This window comes from Mesoplodon densirostris, chromosome 2 (genome assembly GCF_025265405.1).
Source record: "Mesoplodon densirostris isolate mMesDen1 chromosome 2, mMesDen1 primary haplotype, whole genome shotgun sequence".
NCBI classification, from domain to species: Eukaryota; Metazoa; Chordata; class Mammalia; order Artiodactyla; family Ziphiidae; genus Mesoplodon; species Mesoplodon densirostris.
The window spans coordinates 160,325,875-160,352,145 of NC_082662.1; the positions used below are offsets into that span (position 1 = coordinate 160,325,875).

A 26,271-nucleotide genomic window follows, 5' to 3' on the forward strand; every position below is an offset into this window, starting at 1 on the left:
TCTATAAAAGTTTATTTACAATAGTAAGCAGTAGACTTTGTCAACTCCTATCTTATACTATAGTTACCTATATGTGGTCCATCTATCCCCTATTAGTCTATATGCTCTTAGAGAACTGAAAATCTGTTTTACTTATAAATCTCACTATCATGCATAGAATTTAGTATAGTCCCTGTATAGTTTTTACACAGGAAAAACCTGATAAATACTTAAGGAACAAATGCATAAATGATTCTATTAATCAAAAATATCAGGTATACATTATATGATTAGCTTAGTAGCAGACAAATTAAAACCTGCCTGTCACTAAAAAAGCCTTCATAAAGTAAGATTCATCGACAATCAGATGACAAATATTAGGGAAAAACTAGTAGTAGTGGTCTAGGATGATACCTGAGTTGGTAGAATGTGTTGTCCCCATGTACAGTCCCTGTAGCTACTTCTACCCATGTTAATATTCTTGTCCTAATCTCAATGCTTATACCTAACGATTTTACTCCAATTAGATTTAATCCATATAAAAGAATATTTTATTTTTAATATACTGCATCCCAAAGTTATTGTGTATTTCTCTCAACGATACTATGTTAAACACTGAACATTTCCTTTCCTTTCATTTTAATAACTTCTCAAGTATCCCAAGGTATCCTCTGAGACTAAAGCATCTAAATACATGGCTAAATATTTATGTCAATTCATCTTTTAAAATAAATCAATCCCTCTAATTCTTCAATCTATTTCATTGTTCCTAAAATCTCTCCCTCAAATCCTGGAAATTAGATAATCTGCCCCCTTGCTTGCTTCCCACAATTCAATAAATTATTCTTTGGACTTAAAAGCATCCAGGAGTATCTGTAGAACCACAATTCATGTCACATAAAACACAATCAATAAATATTTATTGCCCTAAGTTGTTGATATGGAATGCAAACATATCTGGTTAATTCAGACTGCAATAATTTGAATTTTGCAATGACTCATCTTGCAAACCCTTTTAATGAGTACCATAAATTAAATAGTCATAAATTCTCACAAAAATCTTAAATGTTTAAGGCAACAAACTTCAAATAACTCAGTAGAATGCAGTTATATTCAACTGATGCATGTACTTTTTTTTTTTTTTTTTTTTTTTTTTTCTTTTCTTTTTGCGGTATGCGGGCCTCTCACTGTTGTGGCCTCTCCCGTTGCGGAGCACAGGCTCCGGATGCGCAGGCTCAGCGGCCATGGCTCACGGGCCCAGCCGCTCCGCGGCATATGGGATCCTCCCAGACCGGGGCACGAACCCGTATCCCCTGCATCGGCAGGCGGACTCTCAACCACTGCGCCACCAGGGAGGCCCTGATGCATGTACTTTTGAAACTAAGGAAAGGTTTCATCTTAGGACATTTAGAAGACAATCCTGTGTTAGCCTAATTTGAGTTCCTTTAATTTTTCTATAAACATATTATTTCACTGAAAGAAAACTGAATTATATATTAATAGGGTTTTAGGTAAAACATCACTAATTCAGACTGTTCTCTCTGATTCCCTGAGTACTATTTTTTAGACTATATACAAACATATATAGGACTTTATAAAGCACTGTAGCCAGAAATGTCAAAACCTTTTCCATGATAATGCTTCAGAAAAACCCATCCTATTATGACTTCAACATTGCAAATCCATTACAAAGAACGTTCAGAACACAAAGTGCACAGCTATGACATGTTTACTTTTCAAAAGCAGTTATATGAATATAGTAGTGTGTTTTTGACAATCCTTCATCAAGGTTATAGTTTTTAAATACATAACTAATACAGTTGAATTCAGTCTATATAGCTCTCAATAAATTCAGCAGATGTTTTCAAACTGTTACGCTTTTAAAAGGAGAGATAAATTTTCATTACCCTCTATGGATAAGAAATTGCTTTAAGAAATATCAACACAATTAGCAGTGCTGAGAATACATCTTATTAAAAATTTCCATGACCTCAAAATCCCACCTTCAACATACAGTCAACCTTAAGGTAATCTTTCCCACTTTAAAAATTAAAAGATAAAATTTTATATGGAATTTTCCTGTATCAACTAAGTCTTCATTTTGCTACTCACGGAAGAAGGGTCAGGTCACTCAACCACCAGCCATCCATAAATACATTATTCATGAACTTTATCACAGGCAAAACTATTGCTGCACAAGACATATGGTCAGTAGTATCTCTATCTGGTTATGTGATCTTGTGAGGGTCACTTAAAAATCTTATCTCAGATTTCTATATGTGAAATTAGATAGGGCGTACTCACAGAAGCTTTTAGAATACATCTAATTCATAATGATGAGGGCATTTTACATGTTCAAAAGCAGTTTAAGCTTTTTCAAATTTTAACGTGCAGCGTTTTCTAATAATTTCTTAACACACTTGATAGGAGAGGCAGGTACTTGTCTCCATTTTCCTCACTGCATATGGAATCATTTGAATATATCTCATATTAACATTCCAAAACTAAGACATTATGGGTAATCTCACCAAGGAATGTTACTTCAAATTCTAATAAGTTTTCTATTAAAAAAAAAGATGTGTACCTTTAACTATGGCAAAGTAATTAAACACTCTACAATGACTGCAAATTGAGCATGCAGGGATTTTTTACTAAGTTTGTAACATTGGTAAAATCATTATAACAAATACACACATACCTACATGCACACACCTTCATCTTGTCCCACAAATAAATGCTACCACAGGATGTCCTGGACTTCAAAATCTATAAAAGTCAATCAAGGTATAGTCCTCTAATAAATTTTAATAGTTTGTTCAATGATAAGTGTTAAATCATATTTAGAAACTGAGAAAGTAGGGCTGTAAGTGAAGCTGATGACTGAAATAACAGAAGCCATTACAAGACCCATTTAATAATAAAACACTCTAAATAGGAATCTTTAAAATGTACTTTTCCATGTTTACCTCCAAGTAAATACACCTAAAAATCCAGTAAAGTTTTAAGACCTTGGACATGTAATAAGTGTTTAAGAAAAAACTGTGTTGGGGCAATAGAAGCAGAAGTGTGATAAATATAATTTTGGGGGGTGTCAAGTTTTTCCTCAAATTCTGTTTGAAGAGAGCAAAAAGTTAAATGCATATTTATTTGTAATTTTTATTACATTTTAAAATCTAACTTATGGCAAAAACATTTCACAAAAACCTAGATATACATTATACAGAAGTTGTTTTCTTGCAAATAAGAAACTATGCTTTATTTTGAAATTGGTAACTTAAAGTGATTCTAAAGACAGAATTTTGAACCATCTTTTCCTTGCCAAAATAATAAATTTAAGAAAAATACAAATATAATTTAACTTGTTAAAATACTGAAACAAGGATTTTCAGGATTTTTTTTTTTTTGCGGTACGCGGGCCTCTCACTGTTGTGGCCTCTCCCGTTGCGGAGCACAGGCTCCGGACGCGCAGGCTCAGTGGCCATGGCCCACGGGCCCAGCCGCTCCGCGGCATGCGGGATCCTCCCGGACCGGGGCACGAACCCGTGTCCCCTGAATCGGCAGAAGGACTCCCAACCACTGCGCCACCAGGGAAGCCCTTTCAGGATTTTTTTAACCTGCTTCTTCACAAATTATATTTTGACCTTAGCAAAATCTATCATTTATAATATCAATTTTACCAATTTACTATTTTTAATTATAAAACTCCTGGAAGAGTAAATAGAATAATAACTGTGAAGAGGCTATTTATTATTATAAAATGTACAATCTAATACCTATTTTAAACTTCAAACTCTATTAGAAACATAAGTAAATGTTTTAAAACTGTATTTTACACAGAGTAAGTACACGAACACTTGCTTGTGTCAGGCATAACCTCAGACAAATGCACTGGTCATCTCTTGCTACAGTCTGCACTGCATTCAAAGATACATTTTGAATTTTAAAGAACAGGCTATATAACTTTGTACTTGATTTGTTGTGTGTGGGCCATCCACCTAAAATAATGCCACCACTTTGAATTTATAAAGTATATCTGGGCACTTTTCAGTGAACTCAGTAAGTTAATGACCCTTAAGACATGCTCTCTGCACACATAATAAACAATAATTTATGGAAAGGTGACATTTCAAAGTGAAAGACCCTCATTGTACTGAGACCTGAAATAATTTTTTCATAGTGCCTTGACAGTCCCAGCTTGACTGTGTAGGGACAAGAAAACTCCCCTGCCCAAACTGGAGGAGGAGCTGATGATGAAAGTGTGATATCTACTCAAGAATGAGGAAGGTGATCTTTTCCCCCTCCCCACTTTTCCTTTGATTATAAAAATGTAACCCACTAAGAAAACATAAAATTAAGTAGAAAACAGTAAAATTGGAGTCAAATTTCTAAAGTCAAAGATAAATGATTTCTCTTGCATAAAGGAGCATTTGGAGAAATTTTAGAATTTAAGCAAATATTTCCATTCAATAAATTCTACCATAATGCACTATGTTTCTTGATATTTATCACCAACATATTTTAAAAATTTACAATCTCCAAAACTAATCTGGTGGTCCCATTTACTATAGTGAAGATACTGATATCACATATGCCTTTCTGCTATCAGACATAACAGATTCCTGCTGAATTTATTACTGATTTTCTTCACCTTCATAGGGAATCATATATAAAAATAGAATAAAAGTTGCCATTAAAAAGTTATAGATATGATCTTTGGGGACAGGGGATTGAAAGCAGAATCTTGCCTATCTGTGAAATGCAGTTAACACACCAGCGGGACCCTATTTCCCTAATGCAAGGTCATCCTTCTGTTATTTAAAGATGTGAAAAATGCTAAAAAGTGCCATCAAGGGTGCATTAAAAAAATGGTGCAGTAGAAAAGTGGTAGGTGATTGAGATCCCTTTCAGATTCAGCAAATAACACTTCAAACTGATTGTGCTGAAGCAAAATTACGTCAAGGACATCTAATATCATAAGCAGAAGGGCATCAAACTTCTCTAAAAATTTTACATGAAATAACAAATGTTACACAAGTCAGAAACTACATAAACTGTCTTCAAAAGAATATAGTATTGAGACAAAATTGGATAATGTTCCTTGTAGAATCAACAAAACTTTTGTGAAACATCAAAATATTTTTTAAACAGTCAGCCTTCTTTTTAACAAAACAATTTTCCCATTATAACATAAGTAAACGCTCACTGTAAAAAACTTTTAAACAGATTAATAAAGAAGAAAAACCTAATCACATCACTTTAAATATTTTAAAAGACAATAACTTACACTATTAAATAAAGTTAAAATATTTTAAATTATAGAGCAAAACTAGCCCTGGATAAAACTTTCATACATAAGAAACACTGAAAAGGGTATTTATATTTTTTTCTTTTCAAGTCATTTTGTTTTCCTCAGTGTCTATATATTTGGTTGATGATTATGCAACTTTCTACATATCCTTCTAATCTTAAAGTTTTACTCAGGGAAAAGAGTAACTTTTGGAACCTATACATCAGAATAGAGCATCAACTCAGTAACATAATCTCCTGTGCATTGTGATGGTCCTACCTGGACACAAATGATGCTACGCTCAGCATGTTATACAAGCAAATTCCCCACATCTTAATCTTCTTTGTTTATCGCATATTTATAACTTTTTCACATCTAATGATTAGCTTCCAGGGTAGGGAGAGACAGAGGAAAGTCATTTAATTTAAGGCAGCAACATCATTTCTAATCTTCATTATAGAAGATACATGTAGAGCGAATCTATTTATTAATCTTTGTTTCTTCGCGGTAACATGTACATGACAAAATACCTTAAATTCCATTTTAGTAAATGAGGAAAACTAAAATGTGAAGACAAATGGCAAGATATTCTTGAACAATGCTTTCCTTCTATTGCCAACCTGATGAAAGAAAAATATTTAAGCATATTTAATACAATAAAGTAAGGAGGTAGGTTAATCTCAGAATCATTCCTGTCTCATCCCATCGTCTGCTTGCTGGATGTCTTTAATCTCAAATGATGTCTTCATGAATAACTATTCCTGGAAAATGAGCTTTCAGAGATTATGGAAGTTTTCTACATTTAAAAATATCTGAGTTTAGGCCAAAATCTGAGTTTAGACAGATTTGGGAAAAAACGCTGTTTTAGAAAACTCTAATTGTTATAAAACACAACTTTCTTAAATTGCAATTAGTGATCTTTAAGTTGTGATAGCAATAAATCTGGCATCCACAAAGATGATAAAACAGGAGCTATCACATTCCAAATACTTTCTATGTGTCAGGAGCCATGCTGAACACAGAGATTACTTTATCTCATTTAGTCCTCAAATCCAGCCTAGTAGGAAGGTACAAGTCTCTGGATCTTCCTGATGAGAAAACTGGAGACGTGGAACATTCAGTATTTTTCCTAGGGCTAAACAGCTTATGAGGGCCAGGGTTTCAGTGCAGGTTTCACAAACTAGTAGCTTATAAAGCCTTCCAACACTATGTAACTTTAGAAACAACGCCACAGATAACAGAACCTTTAGTAATAGACTACATCATTATTGTTTGGTTGTCATTTATAACCAAATTGGATAATTACCATAGAATACAATATAATAAGAATAATGGTTAAGCTTTCTATTTTTAAAACATATTCATCTAAAAGACAGAATAATTTCAAAATAAGTATTATTATCTAAACACAAATTAAAATATGTCAAAAGCAAGTTAAGTGGCTTGCCCTAGAGTTGCACATGAAACATTAAAATAAATGAAGAATCTAAACCGAGAACTTGCCTTCTAGAGGCTCTCCTTTCAGCCTAAAACACAGATTTCCTTCTCCACTCTTACCCTTCAAAAAACATTTTTTTCAATAAGAAATTTATAGAGACTTGAAAAAGATATTCAATGAAAACTTAACAAAAATGAACAAAAGTAATATCAAGGGAATGTCATGCCCCAGGGTTTCAGTTTGATTGAAGACTAAACTGGTAAGTGTGGGCTTACCAGATTGCTACTTTAATAAAAGAGATTTTTAAGATCAAGGAAAAAGATATCACAAGGAAAGACCTGAAGCAAAAGATTTAAGTGAGAAAAAAAGAAAACTCAAACAAGTTCTGTCGGGGAAAGGTATAGACAGAGGTACAAAGGTCTGGAGGCTTTGGCGGGGAAAGGCAGCATATCATAATGGTTAATTGAGTGTGAATGAACCTCTACCACTGATTAATTGAGTGACTGACCTTGGATAAATCACTTTTCTTTGGTTTCCCCATCTTTAGGATGGGGATAAAAACAGTACCTATCTCCATGGGTTGTAGTGAGGATTAAATGTTTTCATATATGTAAAACTTCACGCAGTGCCTGGCATATAATTATTGTTATTAACTACCATGAGGAAAAGCCAGAAGAGGAAAATGCAATAAACACAGCCTCAGGTTTTCTGCACAGAGGATCTATGGAGTCTTTTCTAATTATACTTACACACCAAACTAAAGGATCAAAATCTGATTCCCAAATAATACATATAATGTTGAAAGTTCTATTTATGCCACCTGAAAAGTCAGCAGCATTATGTTTCCTTGAAGTTTGTTTTCCTTAAACAGGTCTGAACTCAAAAGGCACATTTCAACTTATCCAAGATGTCAATGGCAAACGGGATGAGAATTAATGTAAACAACCCAAACCACAAAAATGTGAAACAAATTTTGATTCCCCAACAGTAAACTCTTATTCTAAGTGTTTTATTAAACTGAAGCAAAGTCTGATTTTGAATATGTAGAATACTGTTTTATTCTTTATTTTAAACCTTCCTTACATGTTTAAAAATATACATGGGTTCAGAACAACCTCAATAAAATGATGACTTTTCTTTTACTAAAAGACCTCTGAAGTCAAACCACCAGTGTGCAAACATGGTTGGCTTCCAATTTGAAGAGTCATAGGCACATTTCACTAAATGCATTTCATAAAATAAAGAAATAAAAAATGCTGAGAAGAAAAATACTCAGTAGTTTGATATAAATTTTAAAATATCTGTCAGGCAGGAAACTTATGGTAAAAAAAGTAAGATTTAGATGTTTTAGCACTTACACCTGCTTCACTACTAATCTCCCAAATGGTGTTTTGCTACATCTAAACCCCTGATAATTTACTACACAATTCCATGTAGCACACTAAAAAATAAGTTAATTTGATCTCTGAATATGAAAACAGATCATTACAAAAGAAAATACTGACAGTTCTTACCTGTATTTGATAATTAAGTATATTTTATTCTCAGCATCACTAAGAATGCAGCTTGGTCTAATAGAAATATCTAAATAACAACTACACAAAAGTATTTTTCTCTTAAAAGAAGTTTTTGTATATTTTTGTCCAGTGTTGATGACTTAAGCAACACTGATCTATATAGTGTGCTAAGAAGACATTAGGCACAGATCACATAATGTAATTTACATTTTCTTTGTTGTAAAAAATATAGTATGTGCAAATGCATTATCACACAAATAATTAGCAGACACAACAATAAGCTTTGTAAATCTAACACAAAAAGGTTAATATTTTACTCTTTAAAAAAAAAAAGGATACAAGTAGCTTTAAGAGCAATACCTCACTTCTGAGTGAGTACTCTGCATCTGCATTAGAATTATCTGTGAATTATCTTAAAGAAAAACAAAGCTTAACTATAGCCCCCGCAAAAAACAAAAAGACACCACTTTGGGCACATGAAATAATTCAAAAGAAAACAAATAAAAATATTTCCCAAAGCCATTAAAAATACTTAACACAATATCACAAACAACCTATAGAATGCTATTTTGGAAGGAATAAATCATTCAACATTATGACTTTTATATAGTAGATTCTTTCATTAGCTAAGACACTTCTGGATTAAGGTACCAAAGGATGCAGATCAAGAAAAATGGAGACAAAAAAATAGGCTGTTAGGAAGGAGGAGGGAGCATAATTTTACCCAGAAGAAACAAAAATACTGTTTCTTTTTGTTCATAGCAGAAATTTTGTGCTACGGATATTATAAAAACACAAGCAAAATGGTTGTGTGGCAGGTAATAAAATACAATGCTTACTATGCATCCTCCATGGAGAGACCGTTTAGGGATTGTAGATAAGTGAGCTTAAACAAGTACACTTTGATGCAAAAAATTATACTTTACCACATATATAATATGTAGCATTTTTTTGTAAAGGGCAATTTATGTAAGTAATTTCCACAAACACAAAGAGAGTGAGAGAGACAGAGACAGAGAGAGTCCAGTCAGAGAGAGAGACAGACGCCAGGGGCTTTGCTCATGCTCTGTGGAAGATCTGAGGTACTTTTCCATCCTCAGTGCTTGATTTTGCCTACTACTGCACATTCATACTTACACACTACAATTATCTCACGAGATTACCCTCTATACATCCTTTTCTTCAGGTTTTTTTTTTCCATGAAAAAAAACCCTTTAGTCCCTTCCTCTCATAGTCAACTATTCAAGTAAATATTTCTCTAGTGGCAAATTTCCAGATGAAGCAAGAATACAATTCCAAACTACTGTCAGATTACATTTGATTTACTGTGTGGTTTTCTTCAAATAGAGCAGGAATTAGCCCGTTTCCTAGGTTGGGGGTCTCGTGCTTCCTGATCCTTCACACACATACAAGACGTGCACATTGTCTCGGACAGTCTTCGGAGGCCTAGCCGGAAAACACTGTTGGAGAGGCTGTATATTACACAGTTACAAAAACTATTACTTATAGCAAGCCAGGTTGTTAGGAAGGACAGTGTTGGATTGTCCAAGACCCGGGAGCTTTCTAGAAGAAAGTATATGATATACGGGAGCCAGAGCATGTAAAACACACTGGTTATCCGAAACAAAACCATGGCGTAGCGACGGTCAGGGCTATGCCCAGTCTCTCCAGAGGCAGCGACTTCATGGCTAGGGAATCGGGCCCTCCGGTCATTTATCTCTTTGGTGTGCTGCCGGCAAATTGTGAAAATGTGGAAGTAAGTGAAGCAGACAACAAAGGCAGCAGGAGCATAAAGTAAACAAACAATAAAGCCAGTAAAATAGACACTGGTGAGCCAAGAGGTGGCACACCATTCAAAAATGTCACCGTGGTAACCAGGTTTCCCCCAGCCAAAAAAGGAAGGCAAGAAAATTAGGCAAGAGTAGATCCAGATTAAAACAATGCAAATTCTCAGGCGACAAGGGGTGACCAGTTGATTGTAGGAAAGAGGCTTGGTAATTGCAAGATAGCGGTCCACACTTATGCAAGCAAGACATGCCATAGAAACACTTTTTAGAACTGAGATGATATATCCAAAAACCTGGCAAGTCAGTGACTCGTGGATACCTGTGGAGTAGTGGAGAAGTGAGAGAGTAGGAACCAAGCAGCTAACTCCAACGAAAAGATCAGCATATGCCATTGTCTGAATGAAATAGCTGGTCGTATAATGGTGTAAGAGTGGAGCACAGTGAAAGACAAAGATGACCGTTAAATTCCCAGCAATGATTAGAAATGTCAGCAAGACAATAACAACTGTCTCGAAGATGCAGACATCCACCGCACTGTAGTGGCCAAATCCAAGTGGGCAAGAGTGACGTTCGGACACATTCAAAATGCCACTGCTCATGTTCAGGATCCTCCATTCAGTCCACCTGGATTCATTCATGGCTTGGAATTAAAAGAACCTGCAGCTCTGGCTACAGCAAGCAGGTGCCCTGCCTAGCATCTGCTAAACTCTGCCCATGAGTGTCTCAGAATCAGCTTCAGTAGACAGTGGCAGCGCTTCTGTCACAGCTGAGCATCCCAGGGAGTACTCAAGTCTCTTCATCAGCCTCAGTGCAGCAGTAACACACCTCAGCTTTGGGAGGGGGGAGGAAGGGGTATAAGCTAGAAAGGAGGTGAAAAAAAGGTCACCGATTAGCTTCCCTCCGGTGCTTTCAAACAACTTTTTGCAGACACAAAAAGGCACTTCTAGAGAAAACGGACTTTGTAATAATATCTTGCACTATGAAAAATTAAATCTGTAAAAGAAAAAAAAAGCAATTGCCAAAGGAAGAAAAGCTCTTGTGGGCCGTTTGTTCTCCTCAGAAAGGTAGTTTCTTAGGGATCAACTCGAAAGAGTGAGAAAAAAACCTTAAATAGGCTCAGGCTTTCTGTTTCATCTGTCAGGAGAAATGGATTCATATTTTAGAATTTAAATAATTAAGATCTCAGATTTGGTTGGAAAGCTAAGAAAAAGTTCATTGTGGCAAAGTGTGTCTTTGGCTCAGTTCAAGATTTGATGCTGGTGGGTCAACTTTATGATCCATTTCTCTCTCTTTTCTCTCAAAAGCTAAGAACCCCCTTCTCCAACAAGATTAATTCTAAAAGACTCGTCTCTACTGGGGCACAAAGGAGCAGAACAGCGGTAATGGACTCCAGATTGCCTTGTAACTCTCATAAGAGAAAAAAAGCATACTTCCAGTAGAGAAGATAATACACAGTGGGTCAACACTGACAAAATATGAAAAACTTCTGAAGTTTTAATTCTGCATGCATTTTTTTAAGCATTCAGATGAAAAGAGTTTTAGTCCATTACAGTTACTGGTGCTACCACCAGCATCGTAATTTATACTCCTTCCTTTTCAAAAGGAAAATAAAATCATTTTTGCTATTAATTTCAGCATCAATAACTGAAAACCACCTTCATTATCTGATACACCACCTTCCTTATAATGGAGCATGATCATAAAATATACAGCTCAAAGTTATTTCTCACCTTTGCAACCACACCTATATCTCACAAATATATGTAAATATATATGAAATTTAGAAAATAGAAACTTTCCTATATGCTCTGAGCTTCTGACTAGAAATGCTGTCATTATTTATTACTTAGGTATTTCTAGTAGGCTTTCTAATCTATATTGCTATATCTTTTCTGTTTTCATTAAATGATTAACACATTAAATCATTACTTCAACTAAACCTTTTCAAAGTGGAAAATTACCTTGTTTGTTATATTTGCAGTTATATAGCAGCCATATGTTAAGAAAATGCCTCTTCTAGTTCTGTATTCTATTTTGAGCAAGTGCTCAATTAATACAGGGGCCATTGGATAGGTTATAAGATGTTCTTGTTTTAAAATACTTCTAAAGCATCAAGATGAGTTTAAATCCTAGAGTTTGAAATGCTGAAAGACTGGCAGGATAGAATCCATCCAAAATGCTTCCAAGGTCATTCTGATATGAGGTTAACATTTGTCAAAAGTCTTTTTTAAAGTACAGGCATTTCAGAGAGTCTCTTGTCAGTCTTTGCTGTCATACCTTTTGTAGAAAGAACATGCATTAGAAATAGAAACATTTCCTTCAGGAACAATGCAGGAGCTTAACAGAAAGCATTCTTCTTAAAGTTATTTTCTTGTGCACCACCAAGTCATTCAGGGAAGTCCTTCTTCTTTTATAATAATAGCCACAGGATATTCCTCCTTGCACATTCCTAGTTTCACTTATCACAAAATAGTTCTTGTTACAGGAATAAAACAATGCTTCTCACCTACATTCACTCTTATCAGCTGCTAGGCTGGGCTGCTTGATTCAGAAGTCCGATTTACTGTGATGCAGTTACCGAGATGCTGTCGGTGTATTCTTCACAGTCTCTCAGTATCACTGCCTCCACCTGAGCCGAAGCCCTGCTCCTCCTCCTCATCCTGAGCTGATGCAGAAGAACTCACCATCAGAAAGGTGACTCGGTCCTCCTGCCCCAATCAACAGCACAGCCAATGGCTACTGCAGCTGAAACTGTCACTAGGTAACAGTTGCCAGGCACATGCAGGCTTATAGACTTACTCGGCAAGCTCCGATCAAGATTGACAAAAGAACACAATGGAACTGACCAATCCTTATAACATATTAATGACATGTATGAATTTCTAGAGGTATTTTCCTTATAGCATGTGTAAAGATTATTTCCTATGAGCAGGACAGAAAAACAAAAACAAAAAAACCCTGAGATACACCTTTAAACCCTGTAGAGAAACTACCACAAGGTACTATGACACTAAAAAGTCAGCAGTAATCTAATGCTCATTGGCAGAAAAAACCTATTAATTATTAAAAATCGTCTAAGTCTTCATGAACTCAAGTGATAGAGCTACTATTTTTACTCTTTAAAATATATTATATTTTGATTAATAGAAGTTATTTCATAATCTCTCCAATCCCTGCCACACCCACACTAAATTGCTGAATCTGATGTATTTAACTGTACAAACAAAGCATTGGAACTAATACCTCTATACTAAAATCTACTTGCTGGAATATTTAAGGTCAAATATGACCTCAGAAGAGAAGACATTAGAAATAAATAGAATGACTGCTTAGTCCACTTTTTATCCTAATAGAAAAAGAGTCAAAGAGTCAAAGAACTTTGTCATACAGTGCTTGAGCTACTCATACCCAAGTCAGAAGAAAGTAATTAAGCTCATTTATATAATGGAGGTTAAAAATATTTCCATTTGGGGCTTCCCTGGTGGCACAGTGGTTGAGAGTCCGCCTGCTGATGCAGGGGACACGATTCGTGCCCTGGTCCGGGAAGATCCCACATGCCGCGGAGTGGCTGGGCCCGTGAGCCATGGCCACTGAGCCTGCGCGTCCGGAGCCTGTGCTCTGCAACAGGAGAGGCCACAACAGTGAGAGGCCCGCGTACCGCAAAAAAAAAAGAAAGAAAAAAAATATTTCCATTTATTTTGACTTACTATAGACAAACATCCAGTATTTTAAAAATATTGCTTATGGGGTCAGCAATTTTCTTAAAAGTGATTTGGAATTACCTTACACATTATTTCAGAATTGAATCAGGAAATTTGAGATGAAAATGGATAACCAACACTTAGAGCACATTCTATGTGCCAAGCATTATGTTATATACTTTACATTTTTGTCTCAATAAAAATATTAAATCTCTATGAAGTAGATACCCATCATTATTATTTTCCAAAGGAAGAAAGTGGGTACCTAGAGAAAGTAAGTATAACTTGCCCACTATTACAGAGCCATGAAACTAGGAATGAAACAGATCAAAACTGTCATTCTTAACACCATTTTGATGAACCCCTCCCTCATTCCCTCTCTTTTCCACTAGAGCAGCTAGTCAGGAAATGTCTAAGAAGAATTATTTTGGATTTCAAAAAATGATTTCTAAATAATAGAAGATCTATTCTTTCCCCCATGTTGAACTGCCTTTCAGGAAGATCATATTACTGTTAAAATCTTCAGGGGGTTAGGTGGAATATAGAATGGAAGCACATTGCTCATTACCAGAAAAGTGTATGAAATAAGTTAGAATAACAATCTTAGAATGAGTACCATATTGAGATTTGAAAGTAAATATTTAAATTTAATATAAAAATGCTAGAAAGTCCTATTTTACAGGAAAGCATTTTGACTTTTAGGGTTACATAAAAGCATGGAAATCAAACAAGATTCTATTTAACTAAAACTCTCTTTCACAATAATAATAAATATTCAAAATAAAAATTAAAGGTGATAAATATTCATGAATGTAGACAGTTAAATACGAAGCTTTACTATAAAACCACTGAAAAATAAAATGCTATTAATAATTAAAGCTACCTCATCACCAAAATTCAAAAACAAATCCTTCTCAAAGTATAGACTGTGCATTATTTTTCAAGTTTTGAATCATATTTTTTAAATCAGAGAAATGGCAAAAAATATCATTTAGGGAAATTCAAATACTAGATCACTTTTTTTTTTTTTGGCTACATTGGGTCTTTGTTGCTGCACGTGGGCTTTCTCTAGTTGCAGCGAGTGGGGGCTACTCTTCCTTGCGGTGCACAGGCTTCTCATTGTGGTGGCTTCTCTTGTTGTGGAGCACGGGCTCTAGGCACATGGGCTTCAGTAGTTGTGGCATGCAGGCTCAATAGTTGTGGCTCGCGGGCTCTAGAGCGCAGGCTCAGTAGTTGTGGCGCACAGGCTTAGTTGCTCCGCGGCATGTGGGATCTTCCCGGACCAGGGCTCGAACCCATGTCCCCTGCATTGGCAGGCAGATTCTTAACCACGGCGCCACCAGGGAAGTCCCTAGATCACTTTAGTTTGACACATTTATTTCCAACAAATAATCACTGGTAGGGATTTGAGTCTAAGAATACTGTAAATAATCCCTAGTTGTATATGCTGCCAAAGGTATATGATAATATGAGAGGGAGAGTTTAAGAAGCAATAGCTTTGACCCACCAAGCTTCCTTCTTTTCTTCTACCAACTTCAAAAAAACAGTTTCAGGAGTTCAAACAAGATAATTTTCTTCTTTTCTGAGACTGACTGTTTTTACTAGCCCCTCACTTTTCTTCCTTTCCATCCTTTTTTCTTATCTGATTATAATAGAAACTAATTTATAATGTGAAGCTCCAATAACAAGAGCATTAATATCATATTTACACAGCTCATTACATAAAGCAATCTTTGTTTTTATACTATTCATAATTCTATTCATTTTAGGGGTCATTAGGTGTTTTATTATTGTCATTCTTATTAGTCATTATCAACCACCCCCCTTCTCCTTTCAACTGATGAACACTAGCTGAAATATCTAAGAGGAACCATTATTTGGAATTACTTCAGAATTACTTCTAATAGCTAAAACTGTATAACTTCTTGAGATGATACATCACAGATGTTTAATTTTTCATTTATACCTTAAATATGTTTTATATGTCCTTTTATATGTATCAATATTTCATTATTAGACATCTAAGCAACTCAAGCAACTACTCAATAGGATCTAAACAGCAATTAGCCACCGATGGTAAACAGGATAAACAGTAGGCAGTGATTATCAAGGAGAAATGAGCAACCAATATTGTAAAAAACAAATATAGGGTAAAGTAAAAGGTTTTTTTAAGGTACAAAAAGGTGTATGGATTCAGAATTTATTTCTTCAACTATTCCTCCCATCTGTTAACTTTTCTCCACTTCCACTACCCTAAACAAACTAGCACCATCTTGTGTGTGAACCACTATAGTGGCTTCCAATCTGGTCTTCCTGAGTGGTCTGTGGCCTCTCTTCAATCCATTATGTGCAAAACAGGCAGAATAACCTTTCCAAAATGCAAATGAGATGATATCACTCCCATTTAAAATACTTCAGTGGTTTTATACTGCCCTTAGGATAAAATACTAACAGGTCCTATAAAATCTGGTCTCCATATATCTATTCAATCTAACTTCTCTTCTACATTGTTTAGGATTAGCTAAACTGGCTCTACCTCCCTCCACTCCACCCTTCCCCCATCCCACACATATCTGCTATGCTCCTTACTGCCTCAGGGTATTTGAACCTGCTGCTTAATATGCCATCATATTTCTTTTAGTTAATTCAGATACAGTCTTCAGGCTTCAGTGCAAATACCACTTCCTCAGAGGAAGCGTCCTTGAATTCCCAGATTAGACCAGATTCCACACATCCATAGTTTATAGTATATTTTCGTTCAGTTTTGTCTTCCTGACTGGATTGCAAGCTCCATGAGGGGAAGAACATCTGTTTTGTTCCTCATTATATCTCCAGTGCCTACACTACAGTGTTGGGCAAAGAATAGGAGTTGAACAAATAAGTGTTTAGTATAAGGTTAATATAAAGCATATCAAATAGCTTGACGAGTCTATAAAAAGACAGAAAAACACTAATAACCAGTTTTGTGAAGGTCAAACATGCAAAGTTCCTTGCAATCCCTTGTATGAAATACAAGATTCACAAGAAGGTTATAAAATATATGACCAGATTGAAGGGGGAAAATAATTAACCTCTTAATATATTCAAAGTAAGCACAATGTTATTCATCTATACCTCTACCTAAACCCAATTCAATATGAATATTTGACTACTGATTTGTAAAATCATATCTAGCAAGAGATAATGATTATTTACCTATCATTTTAAGAATGTCAAATGCTGCAAAATGCAGTGTCAATGTATTTTAAATGTACTATCAAATGTAGTATTAAAGCAACTTGGTCTAAGTGCTAAGGAAAAAATAAACTCTCTAAAGTGGGACATGTTAGAATCCACTGATTTCGTGACCCCTCAAGAGCAGAAAACAAGTTTGTAAGTTAAATTCATTTTATTATGAGGCAAGTTATTAACAATTAAAAATATTTAACAAATGTTAAGATAATGGCACTACAGAAGAAAACTTCCTCAGCCTGACAAAGATACTATATGGGAAAGCCTACAGCTAACATGATATTTAATGGTGAAAGAGTAAATGCTTTCCCTTTAAAACTGGAAACAAGGCAAAGATGTCTGCTTGCACCACTTCTATGCACAATGTTCTGGAGGTCCCAACCAGTATATAAGCAAGATAAAAAAATAGTTAAGCAATACAAGAAAAGGAAGACATGATTGTATACATAAGAAATATGCCCCCCCAAAATCTACCCAAAATCCCATTAGAACTAATGAGTAAATTTTGTCATAATACAAGGTCAATATACAAAAATCACTGCATTTCTATATACTTGCAATAGACAATAGTAAATGAAATTTTTAAACAATAAACTATTTACAACAGCCTCAAAACACAGAAAATATGAATAAATTTAACAAAAGACATATAAGACCTCTATCTTAAAAACTATAAAATGTCATTGAGAAAAATTAAAAGGTCCTAATGGAGAGATACGTCATCTTTATGGATTAGAAGACTCAATATTGTTACGAATATTTGTTTTTCTCAAATTGATCTACAGATTTATTGCTATTCCAATTAAAATCCAAGTAGGCTTTTGGTAGAACTAAGAAGCTGATTCTAAAATTTACATATAAACACAAAGGACCTAAGATAGCTAAAACAATCTTGGGAAAGGATTAGAAAAAAGTTGGAGGACTGGTACAACCTGATTTCAAGACTTGCTATAAAGCCACAATAATCAAGATTGGCATAAGGACAGGCAAACAGATAACTTAAAAGAATAGAGAGTCCAAAAATAAACCCATAATTGCCAAATGAATTTCAACAGACTCTAAAACAAGTCAAGGTGAAAAGAAAATTTTTTCAGTAAAGGGTACTAGAAAATTTTGAATATCTGGAGGAAGATAAACTTAGACCCCTTTCTCATACCATACACAAAAAGTTATTTGAAATGATCACAGATCTAAACACAAAAAATAAATTATACTTAAAATTAAAATTCTGCTTTTCAAAAGATGTAATTAAGAAAATCAGTAAGCAAGTCAAAAGACTGAGAGAAAATACTAGTAAAACATATATCCTACAAAGAACTTGTATCCAAAATACATAACTGACTCCTACAACTTGTTAATACAAATACAAATAACTCAATCAAAATGGAAAAATACAGACACAGACACTTCACATAGGAAGATATACAGATGGTCATTCAAGAAAACGAAAAAGTGCTCAGCATCAATAGTCATCAAGAAAAGACCAAGTAAAATCACAATGAGATACCACTATATACCCATTTGAATGGATACAATTAAGCCACTGATAAACACTAAATGTTGGTAAGGATGTAGAACAACTGAAACTCTCATAAATTGCTAGTGGTAATGAAAAATGGCCCAACTTGGAAATTTTTGAAATAGTTTGGGAGTTGCTTATAACATTAAACAAATCTGCCCTATGACCCATCAATCCCATCCAATAGAAACAGAAACATATATCTGTAAAAGACTTGTATAAAAATGTACATAGCAGCTTCATTTTTAATAGCCCAAACCTAGAAACAACCCATACATCCATCAACAGGGGAATGGATAAACGGGAATGTGATATGTCCATACAATGAAGTTCTGGAACAGGCAAAACTAATTTTTGATGAAAGAAATCAGAACATACTTGTTTCAGGAGTGTGTGTGTGTGTGTGTGTCTGTGTGTGCGTCTGTGTGTGCGTGTGTTTACTGGCAAGAGGTATAAGGAAACTTTCAGGGACAATGGAAAGATTTTCTATCTTAATAGCTGTGGGTTATATGCATGCATATGTGTTGAACTCACCAAAATATTCACACTTAAGATCTGTGCATTTCACCCATATGTAAGTGATAGCTGAAGATAATGATAAAGATGATTGCATTTGCTTTTTTCAAGTGCCCCCATTTCAGTGCAACACCATCAAATTAGAGACCTAAATTACTCGAGCATTTTAAGGCATTGCCAGGAAATCATAAATATTGATGTTGAAAAAGAAAAATATCAGAATCCTCAGAAGCAAAGTCCCACCAAGAATAAGGGCTACTGAAATGTCTAAAAGAACAGATACTGGGCCTCCCTGGTGGCGCAGTGGTTAAGAGTCCGCCTGCCGATGCAGGGGATACGGGTTCGTGCCCCGGTATGGGAGGATCCCATATGCCGCGGAGCGGCTGGGCCCGTGAGCCATGGCCGCTGAGCCTGCGCATCCGGAGCCTGTGCTCCGCAACGGGAGAGGCCACAACAGTGAGAGGCCCGCATACAGCAAAAAGAAAAAAAAAAAAAAAAAAAAAAGAACAGATACTGCTGGACAGAATAAGTACATTTAGCCCATGTCTACTTTCACAGTCTCTCAATCATTATACCTGACTCATGGCTCACTGTTTGTACTCACAGACACAACAGCCCAGATGCAAGTGAGACACTGAGTGAGAAAAGACTTCTTATTAAATGCCAGTTATACAATACTCTGAGACTGCCTTAGCTAGCTGGGACTTAAGACAACTGTCTGAGAAAGCAAAACCTTTGAGAGAATCCATTATTTTTAGTCAATCACAAAGGAAGATGGACAAAGAAAATACTAATTTATGGGGATGTTTAACTCTTAGTGGGGGAAACCCTCAAATATAAAATATATACTTAAAATCAAATTAATTGGTCAAAAATAGTATGCAGAACAATAAAACCATGTACTGTATGATCTTTCCTTCCATTTTCCCCAAGTTATGTTATTACCTTTAAAAAACATTTATTTAGTTTGAAGACTAGGAAAGACTGTGACTTAGAGAAGAAAATGTAGGCTTTAGAATGAGCCAGATTTGGGTTGGCACTGGCTGTAGCACTTATTAACTGTGAGGCCTTGGGTACGTCATTCTCTCCACATGTCTCAGTTTCCATCTGTAAAATTGAGATAATACTACTTAACTTTTAAAGTTGGTTATGAAGTGATTAAAAATAAACCAGAAAAAGCGTATAGCAGTTGTTCACTCAAAGCTCACAGATAATGAAATTAAACATATTCTTTACTATCAACAGGCTTTTTGTTTAGTCATTTTTCCTTAAGAAACCACACCCACAGTAACCTGTTGAGATTAGGAAATTTAACTTTCACTTTTCTCTTGAGTTGCCAAATCCCTCAACATTCCTTTTAAAAAGTACATTCTTAAAAGAAACACATTATCTGAACCTGACCACACATCTTAGGAAATTTATGTGATTAGCAACACAGTAATATAAGAATTACCAAACCTTGGTCCATAAAAATCTCAGTTACATGGATCCTGCAATTCCCAGATAATTGAAGGTTTCTCTTTTTTAATTTTTTAAATTTTGCTTTACTTTATCCAATTTTACATTTAAATCTTTATAAGATGTATCATCCACTCCTCTGCCTTCTTAAATTGAGAATTCTGAACATAATTTAATGTTTGCCTGGTAGGCTGGGATCATCATTGTTAATGTCAGTTAGAATACTCTCTTATAACACAATCATACCTTGGATTCAATATATATGTATATTGAATCAAGAGAGACTTTAATTTCTACAAGTAACTAGGTACCTAGATAAGAATATATAGCTCCCTATATTTTCTGACTCTATTTGCATAGAAAAGAATACATAGCTCCCTATATTTTTGACTCTATATAAATATAGCAGTACTCTTCGTTCCTCTTCTAATTTGCTATCTTTAATTTTCTAGAGGATTAAAAATCAGAAACTAAGCTTATGAGAAGTTTTTATCCAAGAGTAAACAGAAGTACTGCTCTATGAGTAAAGTGTCATAGCTCAGGTCTGAACTGTCAGTTATTTCTAGGTAGGTGAGGTGGTAACTATTTTAGTAAGGCAATAGACATAATAAATACACCTAAAAATAACACAGGAAAAAAGGAAATTCCAAGCTTTCTTACATCTTTCATGTAAGAGCTATCAATCATTCATGTTCTTTTCTTACTTTATACAAGAGCAAATCTGGAAATTAAATTGTTTAAGAGGATTTTTGTATCAATGAAATCCCATCAAGTATTAATATTATCTCACAGAATGGGTTCAATATAGTTACCTCTCTTTAATTTTTGTACAATAAAAACATAGAGGGAAAAGTTAAACCTTAAAACTTTTCCTGGCAAAGTCTGTTAAAATTATATGAAAACAGAACAGCACAAGTACATTTTAAATAATGGGTTCATACTATAGGAAAGAAATGTTGATTCAAATTCATTTTTAATTGAAAGAGATTTTTCCCTTATAAAAGAAAATTGCTATTTTTTAAGATATCTTATTGTTATGGCAACTGAAGTGCTAAAAATAATAAAGAAATATCAAAGTTGTTATAGCAACTGGAATTTTAAAAAGCCATGAAGTATAAAATAATCAAACCTTTACTTGGCTTGAAATGCAACATCTATGACTCAGTTTTTGAAAGAAAATTTGAAGTACTCATGCTCTTGTCTTTACAAGTTGTCTCTGGAGTCCAAATTAAAAAACAATAAATGCATGTTGAATTAAACTCAACTATTCAGAGTTGGCACAAAATCTGGATTTTCTGATTTTCTAACTTGCTTCTTACCTCCAGTCTTCACTGCTCTGATCTAGAAAACACTAAAAGTGAGAAAAAAATTTATTCACTGCCAAAGTGCTTTGCCCAGATTCATCCAATTAGAGTTCAATTGTTTAAAAATTTATTGAAGTCCTACTGCATGCTAGGTATTGTGCAAGGTTCTGGGACGTTTTTTTTCACAGAGTTCACAGTCTAGTAGAGAAGAACTAAAACAGTTCACCATCACTGAAATGTAAAGTGCAATGAAGGAATATAATGAGATTATCAAGGGAAAATTCATAAAGGTCCTTCCTATAAGCAGTGGTAAGATCTTTGAAGGATTTAAACCACGAGGTAACATAAATTTATTGTTTTCTCAGAGATGCCCAGATTAAGAAATTAAAACTTCAGATATACGTGCTTTACATTAGAAAATCAAGATAAGTCTTCACTTTCACAGTTTCATTTGTTCCTTTCTACTAACTAGCGACCAAGATTCAGGTAACAAATGTAGTAACATATGGTGCTAACATAGCACATCTCTCCAGCATTTATGTACTGAAGAGAACTGGCCGGGAATAGACTCCGTGATACCCCTGTTTTATTTGTATCCATCTGCTTTTCAGCATTTGCCCACTAAAACCATCGGCTTATTTTTAAACTAGCAGTGATTTATCTTGTGAGCTAGTGATGACGACTTGAGAAGTTCAGACTGGACTCAGTGGGAAAGAGAGCCATTATTTGCCTTAGACCTAGAAAGGGAGAGTTGGTGTACCTGTTGGTTAGTAAAGCCTCCTGTTACATATAATATATATAGTCTGATAACTCTATAGAAAGAATGATTACAAAAGCACAAACTCTTCCCTTACCTACCTTACCCAGTAAAGAAAATGACTACTGATGACCACTACTGTTTTGATCCTGAGGTCAATACAATTCTATTGCTTTTTATTAAAAATAAATGTTATGGGCTTCCCTGGTGGCGCAGTGGTTGAGAGTCCGCCTGCCGATGCAGGGGACACGGGCTCGTGCCCCGGTCCAGGAGGATCCCACATGCCGCGGAGCAGCTAGGCCCGTGAGCCATGGCTGCTGGACCTGCGCGTCCGGAGCCTGTGCTCCGCAGCCGGAGGGACCACGGCAGTGAGAGGCCCACGTACCGCAAAAAAATAAAAATAAAAATAAAAATAATAATAATAATAAATGTTATGATCCTTTACATGAATGATCTGTAATATCTTGTTTTACTCTTAATCCATGCTCATTAGCATTTTTTAATTTTCAATTTTTTTTCCACAACAATCTAAAAGCATTACTAGAAGTAGATTCTGATAATCTGACTGCTATCTCATAATGAAGTATTGTTATGCTAACAATGAGATAAATCAACCTCTGGTCTTTTTTTTTCATATATATATGTTTATCATATATTTTTTCTTTTATCATATATTTCCTGTGCTATGCTATTTGAATAATATCAAAACCTTGAAGTCTTTTTTAAAAAAACAACGTACACTATTTTTTTTTCAACTGCGTTGGGTCTTCGTTGCTGCGTGCAAGGTTTCTCTAGTTGCAGAGAGCAGGGTCTACTCTCGTTGCGGTGTGCGTGCTTCTCATGGTGGTGGCTTCTCTTGTTCCAGAGCGTGGGCTCTAAGCGTGCAGGCTTCAGTAGTTGTGGCATTCAGGCTCAGTAGTTGTGGCTTGCGGGCCCTAGAGTGCAGGCTCAGTAGTTGTGGCGCACTGGGCTTAGTTGCTCTGCGGCATGTGGGATCTTTCCGGACCAGGGATCAAACCTGTGTCCCCTGCATTGGCAGGCGGATTCTTAACCACTGCGCCACCAAGGAAGTCCCAAAACCTTGGAGTCTTAATACTCCGTTTTTCAGCAGTCTTGAAAGGGAGAAGACATGTATTTGTGATAAAAAAGTTTTGGAAAATTTTAGGAAACCACTTATCCAACATCCCTAGTATGTCTTTATACTTGTAAATTTAAGAGTCCTGTTTAAATGTTTTACATATGCAAGTATTACCAAATTTTTGTACCAAAAGATGGCTGCAGAACTGTGAAGGATTCTAGTTACAGTAATAGGTTAGAATGACATTTTCTTTAATAACTCCTTTTATAAATGTACCACCCAAGCTGAATGTCATTATGGGACTATTTATAATTTAGACCTTTCTGTCAAGATGATTTTATGCCCTGACATGACACTGAGTAGGCTGGAAACAGCTGTATGCCCCAAAGGGAAATGAAATTATTGGTATTATTCAAGAGCAAAGGTATTAAATACGAAAAATTTATTAAATAACTTCATGAGAATGATGGTGGCCAATAGACTGTAACATACAGTAAAATTATGCCTTTTGAGCAATAACAATTACAATAGTTAAGTGTTATTCCACCAATAAAGCTTCTTCCCTCTGAGTAGATGAAAGTTAATTATAAATATAACTCTAATCCTTTGAGCTTCCTAATAAACTAGATGTATGGCACTACTACAATTAAGGTTTTTGCACACAAAATGGGTGTTAGAAAAACTTTGGAAATTTTCAGACAAACCATTTACCCAATATCCATGGAATGTCTTTACATTTATCAATTTTAACATTGCATAAAATGAGTTTAACCAAAATGAACAGCATCAAGAGAAAAATGTCAATTACTAGGTAACATGAGGATTAACTGTATTTATGGAAAACATTGGTCTAAACCCCACCATTAATATAAGACAATAGACAGGACAATCAGACTAAGGTGTTTGTTTCTGTTTTGTTTTATTTACTTTTTTAATCTATTAAAATTTAAAATATTAAGTTATATCTAATTTGCTCCTTATATTTGGGGGGCTTTACACAAGAATTCAAGTTTGTGGAGATTTCTGAATACAATAGTTAAAACTGCTATTCATGTCTTAGCCAAACACTACTGGAAATGAGAGAAGAAAGCTCTGGTTCACTTATTCATTGCATGATATGGAGGAAGTCCCTTGACTTCTCCCAGTCCCAAATGCCTCGCCTCATTTATAAAATGAGATGCTTAACATATGAAGCATGCACTAGATCCTTTTTTAGAGTTCTTGAGAGCCCTGAAATTTTTGCATCCAAAACAGTGCCTATTAAGAACATAATAAATGTGAGCTCAAACACAAAGACTGTAGACATGAAAGTTACAGAAAACTACTAATAAAGAGTAACATACTACAGTATCTGTTGGTTTTACAGGTCTAATCCTATTTACAGCAAATGCCATAACAAATTCCAGTGAAAAAACTCAGCATGACAAAAAGATTCCCAATGCTGTGGCTGATGACCTAAACATCTCAAATAATATTACACATGTAACAGTGTTCCTTACCAACTGAAACAGAAAAAAAGAAAAAGGGAAGAAAAGCTAGAAAGTCCCCTATTATTTGCTTACATTGACCAACAAGGATGATCTAATAATTCTGTTCTAAATGTTAAATCATAATCCTATTGTTGGCTTATTTTAATTCCACAAAAGCTTGCATTCCATTGTATACTATAATTTTATAACAATAATAATGCCAATAAAGTGTTAATCATGGGCATAAATGGAACATAAAGGTGTACCATAACTGATGCTATATACAGGTCAATAAAATGCAATAAAGGCTGGAATTTATTCCTCTTTTTATTTCATATTAGCAATAAGACACTTCAGAAAGAATGTGATTTCAAGGAGATTACTATATTGAATGTGGTTTAAATTACGCAGCACCTTTTTCCAGCAATTTTGATTTAAAATAGTTATTATTTGTTTATTTAAAATATGGCTGCATACACGTGACTAAGATGTCTTACATTAAAGTCTGAAAAATAGATGATAAAACATTTCTAAAAGTCAATAAAATATGTATTTTACCACTATCAAAAACATTTAATAACTAAAGAAATACAGAAATGACATGGACTTGAGGAAATAAATGAAGGTTAAATCTGCAGTTTACTAATTTAAAATGCCAAGTTAAGAATGGAAAAGTAGCAGAAATTAAACTAGGAGCCAGTATCTCTACCTACCCTAAGGGCATGAAGTCTGAGAGTAAGACACATAAAGGTTATTACTTTCACACCATAAGCACATCTTGTTCTAGGCCAATACTACTGAACACAGCAATTTTACAATCTTTCTTTGGTAGTGGGTCAGAAAGAAAAAAGATATATCCTACATTGTAGGTAGGCCATAAAAATGTAGACCCACACTTTTCTTCATTCATCATTCAGTAAACTTCTTGAAAGACTACTATATACCATGCTTTCTTTTTGAAATCCTTTGGTTTTGGTCAAATAATCTTTTCTTATAAACTGAAGTGACTTTTCCTTTAGGAACAAGGATGCTTACTTCTCAGATCATTTGCCTTTGGCCTACATGTCCCCAAATAATTTTTTTCCTATTTCTGAAAAGAGAGAAAGTCGAGTTATAAACAGATGTCATATACAAGTCAAAAGTAAAATGAGCACTTAGTCTGCCTTCTGTACTTAAATTACCTACAGAAGTTGTTCCAAAATTAGATTTGAGGGCTTGGCAGAATATAGA

At 34.9% G+C, this 26,271-nt stretch overlaps 2 protein-coding genes across 5 annotated transcripts in view; both read right to left on the reverse strand.

The window, feature by feature from the left end:
* RABGAP1L (RAB GTPase activating protein 1 like) overlaps positions 1–26,271 on the reverse strand; it is a 694,034-nt gene that overhangs the window by 448,031 nt on the left and 219,732 nt on the right. The gene's annotated exons all lie outside the window — the stretch shown is intronic.
* Positions 9,561–10,646, reverse strand: GPR52 (G protein-coupled receptor 52). Its single transcript, XM_060088562.1, has one exon. The coding sequence runs from the start codon at positions 10,644–10,646 to the stop codon at positions 9,561–9,563; it is 1,086 nt and encodes a 361-aa protein (XP_059944545.1).